The sequence below is a fragment of the Lissotriton helveticus genome, chromosome 7 (genome assembly GCF_964261635.1).
Source record: "Lissotriton helveticus chromosome 7, aLisHel1.1, whole genome shotgun sequence".
NCBI lineage: Eukaryota > Metazoa > Chordata > Amphibia > Caudata > Salamandridae > Lissotriton > Lissotriton helveticus.
Genome location: NC_136068.1, coordinates 618,915,219 through 618,942,141, shown reverse-complemented (window position 1 = coordinate 618,942,141; position 26,923 = coordinate 618,915,219). Strand labels below are relative to the sequence as shown.

General features: G+C 42.2%; 1 protein-coding gene across 1 annotated transcript in view; it reads left to right on the top strand.

The window, feature by feature from the left end:
* The first annotated feature begins 5,389 nt into the window (after nt 1–5,389).
* The window catches only part of LOC144769197 (uncharacterized), a 44,531-nt gene continuing 22,997 nt past the window's right edge, over nt 5,390–26,923 (top strand). Inside the window, exon 1 of the mRNA XM_078653215.1 lies at nt 5,390–5,585. Coding sequence (XP_078509341.1) covers nt 5,390–5,585 — 196 coding nt within the window. The remainder of the gene's footprint in view (nt 5,586–26,923) is intronic.

Below are 26,923 nucleotides of genomic sequence, written 5' to 3'. Positions count from 1 at the left end.
ATGGCTATTCCCCGTTTCCAGTGGGCGCAAACAAATACGAAGCTCTCTCTGGTCTTATTGACTGTGATTGACTGCGCTGGAAACCTACCATATCAGCCGCCGAAGTTAACAGTAGCATATTCCCCAATTGGCACCCTCAAAATGATCGTTCAGCATCGGAGTCTTTGCCTGTGGAGGTATTCCCGCAAATTCCTGTTCCCTCCACGGGAGGAGGGACCTGGGAAGATAACCCCCCTGTAGAAACAATGGCTAATTCTCCTGGGGAGCAACAGGACGTTACTTTCGGTCCAAATGAGTACACCATGGATCATAACATACTCTCATGGAACATTGCGGGGTTGGCAGGGAAAGTCGCAGACCCCCTTTGGGTACAATTCATCAGCCACTTCTCGATAATATGTCTCCAAGAGACGTGGCTTGTTAACTGTAACCAGTATAGAGCTTTTTTTGTTCCAGCAACCCCATCTAATAGTGGTAGAGCAAAGGGAGGGTTGGCAATCTTTACATCCTTGGCCTTGAGATGCAACATCAGGGCCATCCCTAATGTTAACAGAAACATACAGGCCATCTCCCTGGGGCAAAAAAACAATAGCTTTCACGTGATAAACTTCTACTATGCCACTAATAATGAAAAGGGTTGTGGGATTAGCGAGCTGAATAATTTTGTGGAACAGTGCTGTGGCCTTTCTAGAAATAATTTAATCATCGTAGGAGTCTTCAATGTGCGCCCATGTGGTGATCCTAAATCTAATGACATAAGCACACCGGGTTGTCCGTTGATTCCGGGACTTAATTTTGAGCATTCCAAACAGGGTAATGTTCTTAAAGATATGCTTAATAAGTTCGATCTGTTCTCCGCAATGAGTTATACTCCTCCGCTTAGTAATCAAGGGGAACCGACTTATAAAGGTAGAGGAGGTGGTTCCTTTATAGATCACATATTGCTCTCCAGAACCATTTTATCTCTTCTTCAGGGTTTTTTAATAGCACCAAGTGCATTTAGTGATCATAACCCGGTCTGTGTTACTATAGGTGGGAGCATCATGAAGAAAAAGGGTTCAGTAAGAGGTACCAATACGCTGCAACCAATTGATGGTGGACGGCGGTTAAAATTGAACCAAGTAATTCTGTCTCTTTTTCATGAACAATTTAAAGAACTTTGTGCTGCAGAAATCTCTTGTTGCCTCCACGATGAAACATCGGCCACTGGAATTCTTAAAGCTTTTGAAGGGATTGCTTCTAAAGTGGGGGGTATGTTATTGGCTCCAGGGAAACCCAGGGTCTTTAGTGATCCTAAATGGTTCTGTCCCCTATGTTCAAAAGCCGCAAGAGATCTTAAAGCGGGACCGAAAGAAACACCCAGGGACAGAACCCAGATTGGAAGACTCCGGAAAAATTATAAAAAAGTATTGGCCACTCGAAAAATGGAAATGAAAGAAGCAATCTGGAGGGAGCTCCTAGATCCACTGACCCTATCTAGCAGCTCCAGATTCTGGAGCATTATTAATAGATCGCCTTTTTTAGTGGAAGGGGCTAAAGAAGTGGGTACTAATATAACGGAGGACGAATGGGTGACCCACTTTGTCAATATTTTTAAAAGTACATCAATCCCGCCATACTTGCCGGATACGCGATCGGGCAAGGATGTAATCGTGTTCTCTGTTAACGAGATGGAGGAGGGTATTAACAACCTTACAAAAAAGAAGGCCCCAGGCCCGGATGGTATTCCTCCGGACTTTTTAAATCAAATCCCTCCTTTTGGGCCTCGATCCTGACAGCGGTGGGTAAAGCCGCGGCTAAAGAAGGATGCCCAACATCTTGGGGAATCTCAACAATTGTGCCAGTATTTAAAAAGGGGGATCACAATAGCACCATGAATTATAGGCCAATCTCCCTGCTCGACTCCGTTGCAAAGGTTATAGGGGGAGTCATTTTGAAGAGATTGATTGTTTGGGCGGAGGAGAAGAAGATTATCTCAGATATCCAGTATGGGTTCCGCCCAGGCAACTCGACCATGGCACAATGCCTAAATCTCTATCTGCTCCTAGGAAAGTACACCATCGCTCGCCCGGGAACCATCTACATGGCCTTCATGGACCTTTCGTCTGCTTTTGACTGCGTCAACCGGGGAAATCTGTGGCAGTCCAAGAGGGCCATGGGAGTGGAGCCTGATTTGGTGGACTTTCTGATGGAACTGCATAGAGATACCAAGGCAAATATTAGATACACCCTAGACCTCAAGGTTACTAGGAATTTTAACACAGAAAGGGGGGTGCGTCAGGGGTGCATATTGGCACCCTTCCTTTTTAATCTCTGTATTAATGACCTAGAGAGAACACTGTTAGAAACCGGGGCTGACTACCCTTATGTGGGCCGGCGGGGCCTGCCGGTCTTGCTATATGCAGACTACGCAGTCCTCCTGGCTCGCACCCCGGAAAGGGTTACAAACCCTACTTGATGCTTTCCATGGGTTTATGGCAAAAAGAGATCTGTCCATAAATAACTCCAAATCCTATGTGATGCAGGTAGGGCTGCGCCCAAAACGACAGTATCCCTTCATGGTGAATGGTGATAGAGTGCCACTTTGCACGACCTTTTCGTATCTAGGCATCCTTTTAGACGACCGGCTTAATTGGGTCGCTCTCCATAACAAGAAAAGGGGAGAAGTCACCAGGGCCGACGCTGCGCTATTTGGCTTTGCAGCCAAAATGGGCAATCGCCCAGTGGCTGCAATGTTAAAAATTTATCGAGCCAGGAACGTATCTATAGCCAGTTATGGGAGTGACCTATGAGGATATTCCGGACTTGAGGGTCTACAGGTTACGGAAAACAATTTTTTAAAACAGCTAATGAGTGTTCCAAAGGGGACTGCGAATATAATAGTACACGAAGAAACTGGCAAGCCATATTTAAGTGATATGTTGGCTCTGCGGCCTGTAACTTTTTGGCTACAATGCTGGCTTAATAAACATCTTGATCTCACACACAACCTTCTTAAAGAGATCATGGACCTAGATCACATGATTAACATTCCATGGATGAAATATTTAAAGATGTGTTTTAGCGAGTTGGGACGCTTGGACTTGTTTTTTAAAACCTGATTGTATTGTCAAAGAAGATGTAGCACTTGTAAAACTCTCTTTCATCCAATGTAAAATAATGGAAAGAGAGGAGAAAGAACTGTTGAAGCCAAGTGTTCGTAAATATATGATGCTTAAAACATCACTAGACTTGGAACCATATTAATCTTGGCCGTTACCAGCCTACGAGAGATTTTTACTAATCAGGTTTAGAATGGACCTCTTCCATTTTTTATTAGCTGTTCCTAGGGGATGTCATAAAGGGAAAGTTCTAGCACTCTGTGGCTGCGACAATTTGTCTCCACAGGATCTGCTGCACTTTATGTTTTTCTGTAAATTGTATGAAATGCTTAGGATCCTTTATTTAAAAACCCTTTTAAAAAAAGTTAAATTTTGTGCAAGTACGTCCCGCTCTCTATTACCTGCAATTGTTAAAACCTAAATGTATTCCTTTTGTGGCCGGTTTCCTGAAATGTTCTCTGAAGTATAGAAAATGTCTGGAACCTTAAATGAATTGGTCAAAGTATTTTATGATTTTATAATCTTATATTATTTATTGGATCTTTTATGATGCCCTCCCCATCTTGTTAATATTGAAGTGATACCACATTTTCGAAAAAAGAATGTTGTTCTGGAGAACATGGCGCCCGCATGTTGAGCGGTAGCGCGCACCCTCTCCAGTAATCCCCGCCCTTCGCCCCCCGCAGTGCTGCTCTTTTGATCCTTAGCACGGGGAATCGGTGCCGGAACGTGGGGAGAACCTATGTTTACCTTCCTGGCGCTGTAGAGTGCTGGATGGTCCCTGGATGTGTCATAAAGTTGGGGTGCAGGCTCCGGCTCTCACTCCTGGTCTCTCACGGCCGCAGCGCTGGGAGTTCGCAGCCGTGGAGCTGAGGCAGGGCCGCAGAGCGGCAGCCCGCGGTCTCCTGCGAGGAAGCGCCGGCAGAGTCAGCACAAGCGGGAGCGGCCCGATTCAAAGCAAGGCGGCGGCTGGTGTGCCGGGTATAGGTGTGTTCTTAACTTCTGAGGCTATTCCTTCAGACGTTTTCGCTGCAGCTGAGCTCCCGGCAGACGGGGGGTGTGTGTAGCTGCTTGTGTTGGAGCCAGAGAAAAGGAAAGTGACGGAGGTTCTGCAGAGCCCGCGAGTAGCAACAAGGGGAACAGACGACCGTTCGGCTCAGTGGCTGTGGCAGGAGAAGAGGAAAGCAAAAGTCCAAAATTGCTTAGCGGGAAGAAACAAGCTAAACAAGCTAAGGGCAAGCCCAAACGAGGTAGGGGCAGAGGAGGTAAGAACAGCTACTCTTCCCAAGTTCCATCAATAGAAGGTGACAGTGAGACCCATAAGGGGGTTCCTGCAAGGGGTGCAGAAAGCAGGGCTGAGTCAGTTGAGGCGGTTGAGAAGGGGAGTTTAAGGCAGGGAGTAGGCTTTAAAAAAAACACAGAGAAATAAGGCCACCGCGCATTACTCCCTCCCTGCGCTCATTTTTCAAAGTACTGCCTCAGGTTTTAAACATTCAATCAAACTTTCAAGAGTCTCCCTCTGACAAAGCTCCCTCTGGGCTTCTAGATTCGAGCTGCCAGTCGCCTACTTAGAAGACCTCCAATACAGTGGTGTCATCTCCTGGAGATAGATCTGGTATCTCTGCCCAAATGGCAGAGGTAGCTGAATTAACCTGCCTCCAGCAGCCACAGGAGAATTGTGTGCCTGATGTTATAACATCCCCAGCTCTAGTCAAGGTTTCCACATATGTTCTCGATCTTGATCGAACTGAGATAGGCGAGATACCCAATGTATCTATGGCTCATACATTAGCTAATTTTGTACCAGAAGCTGGTGGCTCTATGAGCAGGTGTGACACCGGTTTAGCCTGCTACTCAATCGAGTCTTTACTAGTCTCCTTGAAAGCAGACATAAGGAAGGGATTTTCGGTCTCGGCTGAAAACCAAAATGAGATAAGGGCTACCTGTGACGTCTTGGAAAAAAAGGTGGATCGGTTAAATGAAAGGACTGAGTCATTGGAAGGATCCGTCGAGGAGCTTAAGGGGAATTTGGGATCTGCCGAATTAAAAATACAATCTCTTCAAAAAGAGGGAGATGAGTTCCGCGAGAGGGTTGAGTCCTTGGAGAACACCTCAAGGAGAAACAACCTCCGCTCTTGAAGGTTCCAGAAGGGAAAGAGGGGAGTGATATTAAAACCTATGTGGTGAGCCTTTTAAAAGACGCATTAAATCTGGAGGAGACGGCGGACATACTGGATAAGGACATTCAAAGGATACATAGGGACCCTTTCCGTCTAAAACCTGGCAGGATGAAGCCCCGAAAAATTTTGGTAAACTTCCTTACGTACACACTTAAGAAAAAAATACTAAATCTAGCCCTAAATGCTAAATCGCTAAAAGGCCCGGACTTCCAGTTTGATATTCGCTCAGACCTATCGAAGACCACGTTGGATCGGCAGTGGGAGTGGGCAAAGGATGGAAAAATTCAGAGCCTTGGGTGTGACGGTACAGATGAGGTTTCCTGCTTTCCCTAGAGTCATTTCAACAACAAGATGCACAATCTTAGATCACCTCTTGAGGCAGATGAGATGCTGGAGTCATTGAGGGACCTCACACGAGGGGCAGGAAATTCGATGGGGTTGTAAGCTGAATTAGTGGTCCTTTTCCTCATTAGTTGGGAACTTAGAGGTAAAAATAAAAAATGGGGAATATAAAAATAAAAAAAATATAAATAAAATCAATATCATTTTGAAAACAAAGTATTAATATACTCTCCTCTGAATGCAAAAATACTAAGGAGCTAAAAAGGCACAAAGAAGCACTTATAAATAAAAATAAAAAATAAAAAACAGAGAGAGAGTCTAAAATTAGAGCAGGCAGAACTAAAAGGTAATAGGGCTTAAGGGCACTGATGGTGTTTTATATAAAAATACAGGGAGAGTGAAAACGTTCATGCACTACTTATGACACAGTTCGGCAGTGGGGGGGGGAGGAGGTAGGGTTGGTTGAGGGTGCAGAAAACTGGATATTCATCAGGCCAGTGTAAGTAGGGCTGGGTTTTCCAGGGGGTGAGGGGGGCTATCACGTAGGGTGGTAGGGTTAAAATTGAAAAATTTCCTCGTAGGCCAGAATCCTCATTTTATTTTAAAGAGAACTAACAAGACCAGTGTATTTTTAGTCAAAGGAAATCAGGATAATAGAACTTCAGGGTGTTTAGATGGGTTAGTGAGGTGGGATGTGATGGGATGACACAGTTACGTTTTTTATCCTGGAATGTCAATGGCCTGTGCACGAGGAGTAGAAGAACGAAGATCTTTCAATATCTAAGAGACTCCCCGGCGCAGGTCATTGTCATTCAGGAGTCACATCTTCTCAAAGTAGAAACAACAGAGATTTTAAGAAAAGAAAAGTGGATAGACATCTTTCTGGGCACAGATCAATCGCCGAATATTAGGGGAGTCCTAGTCATTTTTAAAAAGCAGGCCAAAGCTCAAATAGTAGAGTATAGGGAGGATAAGAGCGGCAGGTGGCTTTTGGTAAGGGTTCTGCTGGATAGCTCTCCATATACCTTGGTTGGGTATTATGGCCCAAACCAGGACGACCCATCCTACATGAACACTATCTGTGACCACCTGCTTGCCTTTCAATACCCCATAATTTAGGCTGGCGATTTTAACATTGTCTTAAATCCAAAATTGGACAAGTCTGCAAGCTCTAGTCCCCATTTAGATACATGTTGTTATTTTAAAAATCTGGCATGGATCCGGCCCTCCAGGACCGGTTTGGAGACCCCTGCTCTAGAGCCTGTGTTTTTTCGAAATCTAGGCAGGTACTCTCAACAATAATGTCACAAATAGGCCTGGCAGATGTTTGGAGGGAAAGGGAGGGAGATAAGTTGGGTTTCTCTTTCCGTAACTTTAAGTACAAACACTTATCTAGGATTGATTATGTGTTATTCAGTTATAGTCTTAAAGACCTAGTAATAGACATCAGTTATCTCCCGTCACATCTTTCTGACCACTCGGCCATCTTATTCACTTTAAAAACAGGCCAGCTTCACACCCATGCCTCTTGGTCCTTTGACCAAACTATTTTACTTGAAGAAGAAGAAATTACCTTTCTTCGATCAGAGACCAAGCACTTTCTGGAGGTAATTCTAGGTTCAGCCGATGCTCGGATCATGTGGGACGCTCTAAAAGCATATGGAGGGGCTGTATTACTAGTCGCTTCTCTTATAGAAGGAAAAAATACAGAGAAAGCATTGAGAAGCTGGAGGCAGAAATGAAAGGCATCTAGAACAACTTAGGCGCCCATATTGGCTCAGGGGAGGAGCAAAACAGACTTGTAGTATTAAAATCTGAACTGGATAGCCTTTTACAGGCTAGGGTCGCCAGAAGGTAGGAAGCGAGTAAGAACTCTCCCTTCGAGCTTGGTTAGGCGGGCAGGAAAGATTCTTGCCTGGAAAACCAAGGCCGACCAAGCTCGGAACCATATTAGGGAGATCAGGGTGGAAGGGTAAGCAGCTTCTCGGCTTTCAAAGTCAGACATAGGTAGTGCGTTTCAAGACTTTTTCCAGGCCATCTATAAAGAGGATACCTGTGAAGATCCAGATTCGAGAGATGCTTGGCTTAATAATAGATCTATGCCAAGGCTTTCATGTGTGCAAAGTACGGCTCTGGTGACAGAGATCACAGTAGAAGAGATCAAGAAAGCAATAGGGCAAGGGAAGCGTGGCAAGGCGGGTGGCCCCGATGGTCGACCGGTGGAACTATATCGTGTGCTCATTGAGGAGGTTACCCCAGTTTTGGCCACTCTCTTCAACAGCATTCTTTTGGCAAGGATGGACCCCCAAAGTCTTGGAATGACGCCACGGTAGTTTTAATACCCAAACCTGGAAAAAAATTAAAGGAGTGTGGGTCATATCGCCTAATATCGCTCCTTAACAGCGACTATAAAATCTTCGCCGGTATTATGGCTAATAGGTTGGGGGGGGGGGGTGGTTACTTCAATAATTCATGAGGATCAAAAGGGGTTTATAAAAGGCAGACATCTAGCAGACCTTACACACGATCTAGTCGGGGCCATTGATATTGCCTCCACTTACTCCTTTCCGCTGGCTGCCCTCACCCTGGACGCAACCAAGGCCTTTGACAGGGTCAATTGGGCCTTTCTGTCAGCAGTCATGAGAAAATTCAATTTACCTGAGAGCTTTTGCCGAATGGTAGCTCTACTATATAAAGCTCCAACTGCTAGGTTATCCATAAATAACTCCCTGACAGAGCCTTTTAAAATTACAACAAGGCAGGGCTGCCCGCTCTCCCCACTTCTCTTCAATCTCTATATTGAGCCGTTTGCTCAGACTCTTAGAGATGAGGCTGATATTTTACCTTTTAGTTTTGGAGGGTGGGAAAAGCGAGTAGCTTTATATGCTGATGACATTCTTGTAATGACATCTGACTTGGACCTTGCTTTCCCAAGGGTGATTAAGAGGGTGGAGGAGTTCGGCAAAATTTCCGGTTACGAGATAAATGCCAACAACACGGAAATTATGGCCTGGAACATCAATATTACTCATCTGGACGTTGCTCCTTCTATGCGATATTTGGGTATTAGAATTTTCCAAGATATCAATAGAATCGCTGCCCAGAATCTTGATCGAGTACATAAAGAATGCCAAAAAAAAATAAAGGCATGGGCTCACCTCCCTCTTTCCATCTCGGGGAGGACAATCCTAATTAAGATGTCTATCCTGCCTAAATACACTTTTCTGTTTAATTCCATCCCCTCCATCCCCCTGGCTTTCGACTCCACTCAAATAGACAAATGTCAACGTGAGCTAAATTCCTTTGTTTGGAAATATGGAGCCACTAGACTGGCTTGGAAGAAGCTGAGGAGGAGGAGGGAAAAAGGAGGGCTAACACTACCAGACCTGCAGTATTACGCATGGGCGTTCCAGCTATCTTTTTCTAGAATGCTCTTAAAATCACCATCAGCTTCTTCCAGAGGAGAGATGTTTGGAGCCATGCTAGAAGGTGCCGATCTTTCACCGGACGGCTTCCTCTTTAAGTTTGGGGACCAGAAATTCTTTAAAAAAGTAACATTAAAAATACTTCAATCACTGGCTAGAAGCTGGGCTAAAATGAGAAAGTGCACAGGGCTCAGCTACTTCTCAAACCTAGCACCTATGTGGGACTCGCCAGGCACTCCACCGTGTCTTAAAGACAGACTGGCTAGCCCAATAAACGAGGCTGAAATCTTGCATTGGGGGATCTGCTGGCTAGCGGCTCAATGGTGTCATGGGAAGAATTGCGGGAGAGAGTTGGGCCGGCCTTTCGAAATTCAAACATATGCAACTGACCAGTTGGGCTCAGGCAATGGTTAGGAAGGGCATCCCCTTGGGAATTTCTAGTAATCTGGAAATTCAATTGATGACAAGACCAGGGGGAGGCAAGAAGGTTTCATGCTGGTATTGGGTGATCCTGGAAGAGATAGACGGAGATTTTAAACTTGCCGTGGAATTATGGGGAGGAGAGGTTGGTGCTAATTGCGAACAGATGTGGTTGGATTCCTTTAGCCGATTATACCAGATTGTGAAGCCAGCATGGCTGAGGTGAAACCATCTTTTCACTTTACATCGAGCATATTTCTCCCCACAAAAACTGGCAACGTTTCTTCCTGGGAAAAAATGCAACAAATGTGACCTGTTAGAGGCGACAGATGTGCATATGTTTAAGGACTGCCCTGCTATCAGTCAGTTTTGGGAAGAAGTGAAGGACGCCCTGAGTTCCATACTTAAGACCCCACTGTGTATTACACTCCCTTTAATTATCTTTGGGATTAATGAAAAAATCTCTGGGCAAGACAGATCTTTCCTCTTTTTTGCAATTCTCTTGGCAAGAAGACAGATATGCAGGTTCTGGGTGGATACTATACCCCCTATGTACTCTGGGTGGTTGACGTCCCTACACGAAGTTTTAAGGACTGACCTGGCTAGATCTGGCAGTAAGAAAAAGCGTGCCTTTTGGGACTTATTGGTAAAATGGAGCTAGGATTTCCGTTTTTTTTTTCTTTTTCTTTTCTTTTTAAATTAAAAAAAATATATATATTTTTCACCGGGTCCTATGATTATGCCTACTTTCTGCTCCAAGGACCTAAAGTTATGGTTCTTCCTGGCGAAATTGATGTCCTATTGGTTGCAATATACCTTGATGGAGTATAGTAGGACGCCCATCTTGTGCTGGTTTTCCCTCTTCCGCCAGAAAGACATCTGTGTCTCGGTCTGAGTGCCAATTTGTCGATCTTTGGCCACGGATACATAGACACACAATGGTGGTCGGTGGTTTCCTCACACGGGGGTAATGGCAAATGAGGACAAAAAATATATATATATTGAAGTGATACCATCGCCATTGTTTTATAATTCGGGAACGTGTACATTTAATGTGTTTTTATATTGTGTATTTTAACCTATGTCTATAATGTTTCTGTAACTTGTAAACTTTTATGGTTTCATATCAAGTAAACCGAATAAAGTACATATTGAATTGAATTGAGTAAGGTTCTATCTAACTTTAACCTCTGCTAAACCTCTAGGGACTCTTGGACTCTATACACACACTGTACCTCACTTTGGTGCAGTATATAGAGTCAGTTTCTTACACCCTAGCTTGCCCAATCTTGAAGCCACCCCTAAATACGGGCACTATTGAGATGTGAATGTCCCCTGCATGGTGAACTGTTGTGTCCCTCTGCCTTGTGAACCTGGCTGCATGTGAAACTGATATCCTGACATTTTTTTGGCCTTAGTGAAATGCTAATCGAGCACGTGTTCAGAGGGCTAGACATGGTAGATGGTTGGGGCACTGGGTGAGACTGCAGTTTCTGTTGTTTAAGGTGGTTGCATGTCAGAACAATGAATGCCTTTACCACACCTGCCATTACTCTGCAATTTTTATTATGCATTCCTTTACCACACATATCGTTATAACGACATGCCTTAGGGAAAGCGCTGAACTTTGGAGTGGTATAATCTACTATTCCAACTCGAGTTTGCGCAGCATTAGTGAAAGCATTGGACTTTAAAGTCCAATGCTGCTTTCCCTAAGGCATGTTATTTTAACAACATGCATGGTAAAGACGCATTCGTTGTAACGGCTGGGTTGTACCTGCAGCACGCGGATCAGCCATTGTGGTAAAGGCTGTTTCCCGTTGAAGGAAATTTTTAGGCTGGGCCTCTCATTTTATCTGTTTCTAAATACTGAGTTAGGAAGGATAATTGCAGGTGGATGCAGAGATCTTGCACCTTATTTTAACCTTGTTTTGGATAATCATGCTTGCTTGCAGTCCGTGCCATTGCTACCAGCTGTGAGAGCTGTCACTTTGAATAATATCTGTGTTTGAGGAACAGCCAAAAAAGTACATGTGGAGGAAAACCACCCCAAACCAGTTCTGAAACCTTAGAAACTTGGTCATCATTCCTCATCTGGAAAATGTGTTTAAAAGTGGCACCTAAACCACTCCCACTTTGTTCCGCTTTCTTCATGACCAAGGAAAGGTATTCTCCACAGAGTACCCAAGGGTGCTGTGTGACTAGGAGAGTACCCAAGGGGTGCTGTGTGACTAGGCCTGTTGTCTGCCTGTCAGCCTATCTCCCAGAGTGAGGGGACATCATGTGAAGTCTGCACTTTCTGCTGGGGAACTGAGAAGCTCCCCAAAGTGATTAGACGCCTGTCTTCCAGCAGAGAGGAAGAGTGTGCCTGACCCGCAGGAGGAGAGGTTATGTAGGAGGAGAGGCTAAGTGTGTTCCCAGCATAGGGGAGAACCCAGAGAAATCTGACTACCAGAAAGAGCAATGCTAGAAGTTACCCATGATGGGAGATTGTCCCCTGGTTTTTCTGAGCAGCTCCCATGTGAATTGCACTTCGACTTCTGCATAAAAAAGTATCACTGTGTCAACTGACAATCTACCCTGAGCTCGAGAGACTAGTGCTGCCAGTGCTGATATCGGGGAGAGCAGCTGCAGTGCTGCCTAACCAGAAAAGCCCCAATTGGCCCAGATGCCACAACTTCCATACCTGAGCACCTGCCCTAGGGGCCTTCCATGCTGAAGACAAGTGCTGCTGCACATCCTGCTACACCAGATACACCCAGCAGTCCCTATTCCAAACCGAGGTCGCTGCTGCAGCCCCTGCAGAAATGAAGCCACCCAGGAGAAGTCAGGTATGTGAACTTCACCAGCCACACAGCTAAAAAGGCAACTCCAAACCGCAGGTAAAAGCAGGACCTGCAACTGAACAAGATACTCGAACATGCACATGAGTCTCTAGAAAACTCTAGGGGTAGAAAGCATTGCACTGAATGATATGTTTAAGCAGTGGGATATTTGAAGTAATCAGCCGTAATTTACATTTGTGCCTGATTGTTGCCTATGTATATTATGATGGGTTTACAAACTCATCTAGACGCACACTGTGCACTTGGTGTGTTACACCTTCACCATTTCCAAAAAGAAATTTTAACTAAACTCTGTGCCAGAAAACAATTCACTGTTTTAATACATGATACTCATTGTTTACTGTACATTTATATACTCAATGCTGATTATTTCATCATATCAACAAATGCATCATGATATCTGCTATTGCTTTAAATCATTCATATACAATATACATTCCATTGTTATTTCTCAATACAGTATTCTTATGCTGCCCAATGCATTTCGGTACACAATGGTACCTTCATCAGGGGCCAGTCGGAAAAAACTAAAATATAAGGAGATGTAAGTGTAATGTAATTGTAAGAACGCCCATGAGTGTGGTATTACTGTTATATTAAATTCATACCTGTATGAACAAATCACTGTGCTTGCGAGCTGAAAACAATAGAAATATGTAAATGTTCGATCTATCCTAAATTGATACTCTACTACACTACATTGTTAGATCTCTTTTTTAGGATTGTTTAAGCTTACCGTGATCTGAATAGTGTTATACTGTAGATAAGCTGAAAAAACGAAATAATGATAATGATGAACTCTCACTGATAACTACTGGTATTTCCATATTGAATACCCCAAATATCATCCGAACATACCTCAGCTGTTGCCGAACCGTTTCTAGTCCTGCAAAAATATATATCTGATGTTATGGTAGTTGACGAGCAAAATATTCATAAGCTCAATATTACCGTATTAACGTGTGTACGTACCTCAACGCTTGGATGTTAAATCTACAAACTAAACGAAACGAAAACAACACTGTAAATTCCTGCCGCTTATTTAAATGTTAAAGTGCTAAAGCCTTCATATGAAGCCCAACGAGCTCTGTATTTACCTGTACTAGTGTCTCTTCCCGCCTACACGTTAACGAGGTTTGCAAAACCGCGTTCAAAGTCGCCGCCATTCGCCATTCGCGGGCAGGTTTTAAGTTGCTCACATCAATGCTCTGCCTTAAACATAGAAAACGGACTGTAAACACTATTCGCCAAGCTGTGGGGTATGACTTTTGTCTCCTACGCTGACAACACGCAGCTGGCGGTTACTCTTAGTGGGAATTCTGACATCGACGCCCTTCGGTTCCGAAATGGTCTCCTGGCAGTGGCTGGCTGGATGACAGCTAACTGTCTTCAGCTTACCGCCAAGAAAACGGACGTCTTGATTGTGGGCAAGCAAAGCAACCTCTGGGGTGATAATTGGTGGCCCCCAGAGTTAGGAATCACTCCTACCCCGGTTTCGGAGGTTAAAAACCTAGGTGTCTGGCTAGATCCAGCCCTCACTTTCTGTGGCCATTCAAAAAAAGTAGCAGCGACCTGTTTTGGGATTTTATGTGGCTTGAGGCCCGTATAAAAATTTTTTGATGCCCCTACCAGGCAGCTGATTATGCAGGCAAGCATTTTATCCCGACTTGATTATGCCAGCTCAGTTCTGTTAGGGGCTAATCAAGCGGAAATTGTCCGGTTTCAGCGTGCACAGAATGCTGCGGCTAGGGCTGTGGTAGGCCTACAGAGGTTCTGCTCTGCAAAAGAAACTATCCGCGCACTCCACTGGCTACCGATGGCGCAAAGGATTGACTTTAAGACCTTATGTCTCTCCTTCAAGATTCTCAAGTTATCCTCTCCTCGGATTCTTCAGAAGCTTCTTATTTCCTATGTCCCTTCACGATCTCTGAGGTCTCTTGGCCAAAATCTGGCGGTTGTTCCACGATTTAGGCTTTGTAGAGCTGGTGGACGTTCCTTTCGTGTTTTAGCTGCCAAACTCTGGAATTCACTTCCATGTCACATTCGTGCCCTCAATGACCTGTTCGAATTCAGGAGGGCTATCAAAACGTTTCTGTTTCCTTCCTTTTTTAAATTTTCTATGCCCCTGGTCTTCCTGCTGTTTTCTGTAGTGTTGTGTTTCTTCTGCCTATCCTAAGCGCCGGGACGCCCCTTTGCTGGGGCAGCTGTGCGCTATAGAAGTCTTTTTTAACATAACATAACACAACATATCGCTAACGCCCGTGATCGCCATCTTAAACTAGGTTAAAGAGCCACTAAAACCTAGTGAATATCTATAGTTATTCCAACTGCAGGTTGTGCGCCTCCTAAAGATATTCCCAATACGTACTGGTTACGTTTATGATGTACGCCCCGCGTGAATTCTAATGTTGAAAAAAATCTGCGTTCCGATAAACATTACGTGATGCTGCAAGTTAATTATTGCTAAGCCTGTAGTTCACTCTCAATGGGGTAATCGATCTTTCTATTCAACCACAACTATTAACAACGTTACCGTGGGGAATTATATGCCTGTGTGTCCAAGATCTCCTCCATAAGTTAGATTTTTATCTGTGCTATGTTAAACTAATGTACGATCGTTCTGAGTGTTCTATAATGACCGTATTTCATGGGATAAGATCTGATGTAAAAGTTTACCCCGCACAAAACCAAAAGCATTAATCATAAAAAATTGAAAATTGAAAACATTGCGTCTAGTATCGATATTGATTACATGAATTAAATCTCGAGGTTGATACAGTTCTCTTTTTACAGGACAGTTCATACCTGGATGATGATATGTAGTTGATAGACATTGCTCATTTGATACTATATGATTTTAGATCTCCCAAGCTCAACAAATACATTATAAATGGATACAATTGAAAACATTCCAATTTAAAATGATGTCACATACTTAAATACCAGTTGAGTGTTTTTAGGTCTATGTTTGGAGATAGCATTAGAAACCATTCCTTAATTACGATGTTATAAACCATATACTGTAGTGAGACAATATCTAGTTACATATGCTTTGGTATCAAGTTCGTCTTATACACCATCATAATAAAACCGCTATCGATTGTTCAGTGATTAAATCCCGCTTACTATGTTTTATGTGTCCAAAAGCTGTGTTTACAGATAACGCGATAAATCATACCTATCATTCAGACCAGTCGGGATCATGGTGTTTAGATGTTTTATCCAATATAGTTCACGTTGTAGCAATCTTTGGTCATTGTCTATTCCTGATTGCATGTCTACTTTCTCAATAATAAGGAAACAAATTTGTGAAATGGAGTGTTTTGTATCTCTCCAGTTCGTAACCAATGGTGATGACAAATTTAAATTGCGTATTCTACTCTTGTGCTCGGTCAGTCTGATTTTTAACTTCCGTTTGGTTTGCCAACATACATCATCCCGCATGGACATTTGATGCCATAAAAAACGGGCCCGATTCACAGAATGAACTTAAGACTCAATCCTAAACTTACTACTATTTTGGTATTCACAGAATGCACTTACTACTTTTGGCATTCACAGAATGAACTTACTACTTTTGGTATTCACAGAAGTTAGGATTTTGTCTTAAGTTTGTCTTAAGACAAACTTAAGACAGACTTAAGACAGACTTAAGACAAAATCCTAACTTCTGTGAATTCCAAAAGTAGTAAGTTTATTCTGTGAATGCCAAAAGTAGTAAGTGCATTCTGTGAATACCAAAATAGTAGTAAGTTTAGGATTGAGTCTTAAGTTCATTCTGTGAATCGGGCCCAACGTGCTGCGCATTGCAATCACTTGTGTGTCTCAGTTTGATCTGTGCTCCTGTTGTAGGGTGTGTGAATGAATTTCCAGTAATCACATTGTTGCAATGTGTACAGTTCTGACAACGCACTGTGCCTTTATGAGATGGTACTTGTTGTGCTGCTTGTTTCTGTTTCTGCTTAAATATTTGTCTTAGATTTTGTCCTCTGGTGTAGGCATGCATTGGTTTTTCTCTGAATATGTCTTTAAACTCAGATTTTGTGGACAGCAATTCCCACCTTTGATTTATGATACTTTTGATAGCTTTAGATTGTGTAGTATACTTAGTGACAAGGACCATCCTGTCACTGGTTGTTTTGATTTTAGGTGTGAGTAACTCTTGTCTGTCCATCTTGATCACTCTCTCAATACTTGCTTGCAGTTCTTCTCTGGGATAGCCTCTGTCCTCATATTTTATTGCCTGGTCCTGCAACTTCATTCGACAAGTTTTTGGGTCTGAGCAAATTCTCTTAATTCTGATAAACTGAGAAAGTGGAAGATTCTTTGCCAGACTCCTGGGATGGAAACTCGCATAGCTCAATGCGTTATTGCGATCTGTTGGCTTGGAGTACAGTTCAGTCTCAAATCCTGTTGGTTTCTTAATTATTCTGACGTCCAAAAAGTCCATCACGTTGTTGTCAATTTTGTGAGTGAATTGTATTCTAGGGTTCACCTGATTGAGTTTCAAAATTAGTTCTTGTAATGAGTCTGTTGTGTCATCCCATATTAAAAATATGTTGTCGATGAATCGACAATACATTTTAATGTTGCTCCATTCATTGGTGTTCATCAAGTTATCTGCTTCAAATTGAGCCATAAATATATTTGCGTACACAGGGGCCCCTGCAAAACCCATCGATGTACCAGATAGTTGTGCAAAATATTGATCTTTCCACTGAAAATAGCTGTTGTGCAGACAAAACTGAAGAAGTTGTAGTAAAAATACTTTATCTGTGGGTAAATTCTCCATTTTAAGTAGTGCCCATTCTGTTGATTCAAGACCTAATGAATGTGGAATCGAGGTATAAAGCGCTACAACATCAATTGTACACAAGATCCAATGTTCCTGAAAATCCTGTTGCATTGTGGATAATTTATTCAAGAAATCTGTTGTGTCCCTGATATAGGACCTCCACCCTTGCACAAATTGTTGCAGGAAATAATCCAAATACCGTCCGACGGGGTCGAATTTCGACCCACACCCCGAGACGATCGGTCTAAATGGAGGGTTGGTCAGATGTTTATGGACCTTTGGAATCATATATAGCTTCGGGCATCTTGGATGCTTAGTCATCAGAAAAGCTTGTGTGTTCACATCAATCCATTGTTGGTTAATGGCATTCTGTAGTAGGTCTCTCAACATTTGTTGCAGTTTCCCTGTAGGATCACTTTCCAGCAACAGGTAGGTGTTAGTGTCTAATACGTGTTCATTAACTTTCCTCTCATAAAAATGAGTGTCCATAATCACCATTGCTCCTTCCAAAGGTGGGAATTGCTGTCCACAGAATCTGAGTTTAAAGACATATTCAGAGAAAAAAAAATGCATGCCTACACCAGAGGACAAAATCTAAGACAAATATTTAAGCAGAAACAGAAACAAGCAGCACAACAAGTACCATCTCATAAAGGCACAGTGCGTTGTCAGAACTGTACACATTGCAACAATGTGATTACTGGAAATACATTCACACACCCTACAACAGGAGCACAGATCAAACTGAGACACACAAGTGATTGCAATGCTCAGCACGTTGTTTATGGCATCAAATGTCCATGCGGGATGATGTATGTTGGCAAAACCAAACGGAAGTTAAAAATCAGACCGACCGAGCACAAGAGTAGAATACGCAATTTAAATTTGTCATCACCATTGGTTACGCACTGGAGAGATGCAAAACACACCATTTCACAAATTTGTTTCCTTATTATTGAGAAAGTAGACATGCGATCAGGACTAGACAATGACCAAAGATTGCTACAACGTGAACTATATTGGATAAAACATCTAAACACCATGATCCCGACTGGTCTGAATGATAGGTATGATTTATCGTGTTATCTGTAAACACAGCTTTTGGACACATAAAACATAGTAAGCGGGATTTAATCTCTGAACAATCGATAGCGGTTTTATTATGATGGTGTATAAGATGAACTTGATACCAAAGCATATGTAACTAGATATTGTCTCACTATAGTATATGGTTTATAACATCGTAATTAAGGAATGGTTTCTCATGCTATCTCCAAACATAGACCTAAAAACACTCAACTGGTATTTAAGTATGTGACATCGTTTTAAATTGGAATGTTTTCAATTGTATCCAATTATAATGTATTCGTTGAGCTTAGGAGATCTAACATCATATAGTATCAAATGAGCAATATCTATCAACTACATATCATCATCCAGGTATGAACTGTCCTGTAAAAAGAGAACTGTATCAACCTCGAGATTTAATTCATGTAATCAATATCGATACTAGACGCAATGTTTTCAATTTTCAATTTTTTATGATTAATGCTTTTAGTTTTGTACGGGGTAAACTTTTACATCAGATCTTATCCCATGAAATACGGTCATTATAGCACACTCAGAACGATCGTACATTAGTTTAACATAACACAGATAAAAATCTAAATTATGGAGGAGATCTTGGTCACACAGGCATATAATTCCCCACGGTAACGTTGTTAATAGTTGTGGTTGAATAGAAAGATCGTTTACCCCATTGAGAGTGAATTACAGGATTAGCAATAATTAACTTGCAGCATCACGTAATGTTTATCGGAACCCGGATTTTTTTCAACATTAGAATTCACGCGGAACGTACATCATAAACTTAACCAGTACGTATTGGGAATATCTTTAGGAAGCGCACAGCCTGCAGTTGGAATAACTATAGATATTCACTAGGTTTTAGTGACTCTTTAAGCTAGTTTAAGATGGCGATCACGGGCGTTAGCGATATGTCTAGAATAGTGTTTACAGTCCGTTTTCTATGTTTAAGGCAGAGCATTGATGTGAGCAACTTAAAACCTGCCCGCGAATGGCGGCGACTTTGAACGCAGTTTTGCAAACCTCGTTAACGTGTAGGCGGGAAGAGACACTAGTACAGGTAAATACGGAGCTTGTTGGGCTTCATATGAAGGCTTTAGCACTTTAACATTTAAATAAGCGGCAGGAATTTACAGTGTTGTTTTCGTTTCGTTTATTTTGTAGATTTAACATCCAAGCATTGAGGTACGTACACACGTTAATACGGTAATATTGAGCATATGAATATTTGGCCCGTCAACTACCATAACATCGGATATATATTTTTGCAGGACTAGAAACGGTTCGGCAACAGCTTAGGTATGTTCGGATGATATTTGGGGTATTCAATATGGAAATACCAGTAGTTATCAGTGAGAGTTCATCATTATCATTATTTCGTTTTTTCAGCTTATCTACAGTATAACACTGTTCAGAACACGGTAAGCTTAAACATTCCTAAAAAAGAGATCTACCAATGTAGTGTAGTAGAGTATCAATTTGGGATAGATCGAACATTTACATATTTCTATTGTTTTCAGCTCGCAAGCACAGTGATTTGTTCATACAGGTATGAATTTAATACAACAGTAATACCACACTCATGGGCGTTCTTACAATTACATTACACTTACATCTCCTTATATCTTAGTTTTTTCAGACTGGCCCCTGATGAAGGTACCATTGTGTACCGAAATGCATTGGGCAGCATAAGAATACTGTATTGAGAAATAACAATGGAATGTATATTGTATATGAATGATTTAAAGCAATAGCAGATATCATGATGCATTTGTTGATGTGATGAAATAATCAGCATTGAGTATATAAATGTACAGTAAACAATGAGTATCATGTATTAAAACAGTGAATTGTTTGCTGGCACAGAGTTTAGTTAAAATTTCTTTTTGAAAATGGTGAAGGTGTAACACACCAAGTGCACAGTGCGCGTCTAGATGAGTTTGTAAACCCATCATAACTTAAATTTAGAAACAAGGAGTGACTACGCTTATTAGCCTTGGCGCCGATTCTTAAAATTTATAAAGAAGGACAACCAACGGAGTGCTCCTCACACACCCACATAACCAATAATTGTTGCCTATGCCACATTATACTGTGGGTAGTAGCCACTAGATACCTCCTATAGAAGGAGAATACCGAGGGGGGGTGTAACTCCTTACTGAAGATTGTAACTGAGATAACAACGCTGTACTTTCATTCCTACTGAACTGTGTAGTATTAGGTTTTGTTGTGAGATTAAAGTACTTTATTTTAACTAAAAAATAGGCACTGAGCCACACAATATGTTATTAGGTCAATGGTTTGACTGTTGAGTTCTAAACTCTTGCACCGCATCCTAACTCCCTGAGATATGCCCAAAGAACTTAGACTCCTAGCCCATGAGAACACTTTTAGGAAACAACTGAAAACTTGGATTTTTAATTTATCTGATGTTTTTGTAATGGCTTCCATTTAATTCCCATCATTGTACAATACATTACTTCAGCGCCAGGATGCTCCTTTCGGAGCGACAGTACGCTGTTTACAAATACCCCATACAAAATACAAAAAATCAAATACCTTGGACTGCTTGCCCTCGCTATTGTAGTAGCTTTTTTCATGAGCAAATGTGAAAATTTTGGGTGAAAATTATTCTTGAAATGTGATGGTCTTAATGATGTATATAGTTGTAATTGATGAATTACTAATGTTGCACTTGAAATGAGAGTACCGAGTCACTTTTAAATGTAAATTATACTGTGAAGTAGTTATGCCACATTTTCTGTGAGACGCCATTTATTTCAAAATGGATTATGCTCCTGGTGGTCTGTTCATCTTGCTCCTGCTCATTACCCCTCCCAATGAGTGTCCTGCTGAAACCATCTTGTTGCTCCTTACAGCGGATCATCATGGGACTGACATCAAGGATTCAGAAATGAACTATTGTGTTAGGAAGTGTGTATTGTGAATGAAGCTTCCATCATGTACCCAAAAGTATCCTATTCAAGAGCTTCCACTGGAAGGTCAGCTGAAGGCATGAGAATTCTATTAGGCATTGTTTAGGAAATGTTTCATTTTGTGCTGCTCATCTCCGGAGTGCAGTTGCTGAGAAAGTAGGTAAAATATTTCTCTTACCTTGAGAAATGCGTTAGTGCTAAAGATTTTTAAATTATGTTACTGTTTCTGATTTGCCAAAGCGACCCTAACCATGTTTATACTATACTGAATTTACAGAATCTAATAATAAAATTTGCGATTTGTTTATAAAAACTCTTGGGATTTAGAATACGGGAGGGTTAATTTTTACATTTGTTTCTAGCGCTGCTGAAACTGGGAGATTTTTTATTTTTTATATCTATTTGACAAGTATTTTTAATGGGGTTGTTGTCGGTGCTCTTTATGATTTCAACTTGGGATTTGCTTAGCTTATTTGTTAGGGTTAAGGTTATAATTCTGGATATCTATAATTGGGCCTTAATGGCAGTTCATTCATGTATCTCTGTACCTTGTTTACCAACATCCTGTAATAAATCTATTTTTGATCTAGAACTCAGTTATTAGCACTTCCTCATTTATTCTATTTTACTCTGCTGAAATGTATATTTTTACATGATGAGTGTAGTCTCTAGCCCCAACATGTTTGGAGATCCTGCACTCAAATTAATTTGGTACATTTTGGGATGTTTGAAATATTGGGGTTCATGGGATTATTGGGGTTTGGCTCCCACACTACCCTGCAATCCAAGTGTGGACATGCACTTGACCCAGTTTGCTGAGCTAGAGTAGGAGAGTCCCTAGGACACCATTGGCAAACAACCTCAACCATCACAGTTGAGGCCCAAAAGTCAACACTTGCCTTGGGTCCCTCCAAACAGGGTCTGATGCACAAATTTACAGTCTATCTGAAGGACATAAACTGCACACCAAACTGCATTTTAAACAGACTATTCCTGTCACAGCCTGTGCTATCAATTTACTTCCTCATCTAGTAATAGAGGTGAGATGGATCAGATATCACTGACTGGATTTGGAGTAAACATGGTATAAATGATTCCGATTTTTCTTTTTTCAGAGAGAAATATGGGCAGACATCTGGCTGCGATCTATACCACATATATTCATAAAAGTGCCAACCCTGTATCCACCAAGGAACCTTGGTATTGTACTGTAAATGCATTTATATAGCTCTTCATAGCCAAGATCAAGCACTGAGGCAAATTGGTGGAAGTACTGAAATAGACATTTAAGAAAGATTTCATAGGGGTAATCATTTAACATCAACACATTTGTTTATACATGATAATCCCTTAAGTTATTTACTACTACCACTATAAGTTCCTTTTAACACTTAGCACCTACAGCCAATAAATAGAAAATATATAGAACAGTGGCTCTTATTGGATGTAATCAAATCTCAGAGGATCTATGTCTGTTTGTACGGCAGAAAAGTGCAAGGTTGATAGATTTATGTTTTGTTAATACGTACGACGGCCGTGTAGGACCTTGGTGTTAAGGCTTTCTTTCATATTTCTTGTACTTGAGCTTGAGCTTGCTCCAGCAGCTTTATGTGTACATTGTATAGTATGGTAATCTTTGTTTTGACATGCCATACCTAGGCTTTCCTGTTGTCAGTTTCTATTTTTGGTCAATTCTGGTGTTTTTTTTCAGTGTTTCCCAGTGATTTCAATACCTTAAAAAACAATGGTTATCAGTGGTTACACATTTTCATGCCATTAAAAATAACCGAAACAGGGGTTTTCCGATGTTTATAGAACGTTTTGCTTTTATTATTGCTTCCTTTCTGCAATGATAGTGAATGGTATATAGGCAGTGTACTACAGTGTTTATGGGGTCCAAACACATTTTTACAAATCAAACTTATTGTAGTACAACATACAAAACTTATTTAGTGAGTCTTTGATCATGCACACTCACTCTTTCCTTCCCATCTGTGTAAAGGCCATCTCAACATTGCCAATTGAGACGGGCAACGTCAAATCAGCCAGTTCACAATTTGCTAACTCTGACCACTGACATAGCTTTCCATGCCAAAACTGGTGCACCTGAAGATTGTGATTCTCTGGGACATGTGCTGCAACAAATGCAATAAACAGGGTGTGTATGCACTCAGATTTATTAAAGCAGTCAAAAATGAAGCAGCATTTATCATGGTCCGGAGAAAATGCACCCTTACGGAAGGGATCTAGAACTTGTGCAGATTAGGAGAATGAGCTATGGGATGAGTCACAGAGTATTGGTGTAGAATATATTGAGAGTGGTATGGGGTAGTGTATTGGAGATGCTGAATTAGGAGTAAAGAAAGAAATATAAAGATACATGGGATTATGGAAGGTATATATGTGTAAGGAAGGTAATATATCTTCTCTATAGTTTGTTCACTGGGCTCTGTAGGGCAAAGAGAGGCTGGGGCTACCCAATTAAGCATACTATCTAGTTTAGAAATTAGTGTGGGTGCCGAACTGTCAGTGCAGAAAATCTGTCAGTTACTGAGGTCAAAATGTCTCACACTGCAAGCAGGAATGCCAACCAGTACCAAGTAAGGAAGCAAAGACTCCATAATGTTGCAGATGTGCCAATGATTGACAGTCTGCATCTGCTAAAACAGGAGTGTCCACCAAAGGCTGAGAAGGCCAAATAACAGACAGATCTTCAAGACCTCCTGCCAAGCTGATCCGACTAATTTGCATTGACACTGACCCAAAAATTAGGTTGCTCTCGCTATGAGCTTTTCTGCAGCACCAAATCCAATTCAGCTGGACTTGGTGTAGAGTGTATCTCACCTTGTGGAGCGCTCTTCGACTACAGCCTGCAGCCTTGCCCCACTGGAAGAATACGAGGTCCAAAGAAGTGGATATGGGCCAGATGTACGACCCGTTTTTGCATGCGCAAACGCGTTTGCGATCCGTTTGCACATGCAGAAACCTCATGGGCCATGTACAAAGCTTATATAGGCAGTCACAAATTATTTGCGACTCGCTAAATAGGTTTTGCGACTCGTTATTAGGAAGGGGCGTTCCCTTCCAAAGAGCGACCGCAAAGCATGTACCAATGTATTGTGACCGCAATTGTGGTCGCTTAAACATTTGCAAATTCCCACCCTTTTCAAGAGGGTGGTAATGGAGTCGTAAATGGGAAGGGTTTCCCAGGGGACCCCTTCCCCTTTGTGACAGACTCTGGAAATATTTTTTAAGGGCAGGCAGTGGTCTCGGGGACCACTACCTGCCCTCAAAAACTGTAACGAAAATGTTTCATTTGAAAAAAGAAAATAATGAATACCGGAAAACAGGCTGCATTAAAAAAAAAAGCTGCTTTATTTAAAAGCTGTCCCAGAGATGGTGGTCTGCTGAGCCCAGCAGGCCACCATCCCTGGGTGGGACTGTCATTCCCAATGGGCTCGCAAATTGTGAGAGGCTTATTAATATTCATACAAAAACAGCAGTTGATGGACAGAATGCAGAACAATGTCATACATTCACCCCAGTACAGAGATTTGGGCCTAAATTCATCATTTTTTTGCACTCCACACCACCCCAGTTCAGACATGGCCATATGCAAATCAGCCTTGACCTTATGCCTCATGGGAACAGTCAAGCCCGAACTGCCAAGCCATGTCTTCCCTGGACCGGAATCAAGCATCCTAGGACCGGTTTCTGGCTATCAGCCGTCATCAGCCAGGATAGCTTGACTCCAGTGATGTGGAGAGCACGGGAATCATGCCTGAGCATATCCGTCCCACTCAGGGTGACAAATGCAAAAACAACAGTTGATGGACAGAATGCAGAACAATGTCATACATTCACCCCAGTACAGAGATCTGTGCCTAAATCCATTGTATTTTTGCACTCCACACCACCCCAGTTCAGACATGGCCACATGCAAATCAGCCTTGACCCTATGCCTCATGGGAACAGACCAGCCCGAACTGCCAAGCCATGTCTTCCCTGGACCGGAATCAAGCATCCTAGGATCGGTTTCTGGCTATCAGCCGTCATCAGCCAGGATAGCTTGACTCCAGTGCTGTGGAGAGCACGGGACTCACGTCTGAGCATACCCGTCCAACTCGGGGTGACAAATGCAAAAACAACAGTTGATGTGTGGTAAATAAATAAATAATACCCTATTTTTGAATGTATAAATGAATAACAGATAGCTCAATAAATAAGAGTCAAGATTCGAGGTAGTAGGAGTTTCGCAGGTTTATTACAGCATAAAGGACAGGAACAGGACAACCTGCATAGGAATAGGATGGCAGGGCCCAACAGCTGCCGGGGCTGGATCTGGGATGAGCGCGCTAGCATTTAATAACAATACACAAGCATATATAGTAAAACAGTTGCATTACAGTACATATGATAGGCGGAGCAGTGGGTGGAGCAAAGGGTGAAAAGAGGTGAAACGGGGCGTATACATAGACATGTGATGCAAACGTAACAGAATATGTCATGAATGGGGCGGAAACCATGGAGGGGGCTACCTGAGGAGCCGGGACCTCTAACCTGATGGTGCGCGCAAACTAGCAATGACGTGTTACTAGGAGAAGCTGGGGGCTATGAACTCTGTGCTAGGAGCAGAGACTGAAGTCTGGAGAGTCAGGGCGACATGTACCTAAACAGTATCTAGTATCTGATGTTTAGAGAACATGTTGATATAAACTATAAGTCAGGAGGGGAAAGGCTAACTTGATTCTAAGACTGGACCATGCATTATTCTACATGTAGTGCGTGATGAAGAATATTAAATGACCATTAAATGCAGTATTTCTCTAACGTGGAGACGTGAAGGCTAGACAATGATGGAAACTATCGATGCGATTCAGTAGCTTTAGGAATGCAGAGAAGGAGGACTGAACTGATAACTGGAATCATAACATATTCTTGGCAGACTCAGAGGCTGAGCCAGGGTGAGCCGGGCACTGCGAGGCAGGAAGTAAGTGAAGGGTCGAGGATACAGGTGGGGGCTGTATCGCTCCTCAGCGAAGTTTCAGGAGACAGGAGCTGAATCTGGTGTCCAGGCCCTTTTGAGGCCTAGAAACGGGGACTTTATAATGAAATAACGTGCACACTGAGAAACGTGGCAACGTAGCTTTACATAGGCCTGATATTCGTAGTATTCACGAGAACTGGAAACTGGCATACTAGAGGTGGACACAACTGTAATTGCGTCATTAATCGAACGTGGGGAATGCATATGCATATTTAATCATGCACACATAACATATGATGGATGACACGTAGGGACACAGAACATGGCAAAATTTACTTTTCCACATTCCCTCCTTGTCACTACGTTTCCATCAGGAAACATCAATATTCATGATACCATCTATCATTTCATACAGTATCATTTGCTCGTCTCGAATTATCCTGGAACGGGATTTAGAACGGGGCTTGGGACTAGGAATACAAGAGGTAGCACAAATGCCGCAAATCGCAGGGCCACATTGTATACAGAGGCAGCAGCTGAATATGATCGCTACTGCAATACCTAGGAAGGACAATATTTTCCATCCCCATGCGGAAATTATATTCCAGAACCAACCGGACCATGTCCAGGTGCCTGGATCTTGGTGTATCAGATGGGCAATTTTATGGAGTCTGGTTATAGCTGAATAAACAGACGGCGCGTTATTTGGAATGAAAATGCAGCAACTAGATCCGATGACTCTACAGGCCCCGCCCCTATCGGCCAGTATGACGTCAAGGACGAGACGATTCTGTAAAACGACAAA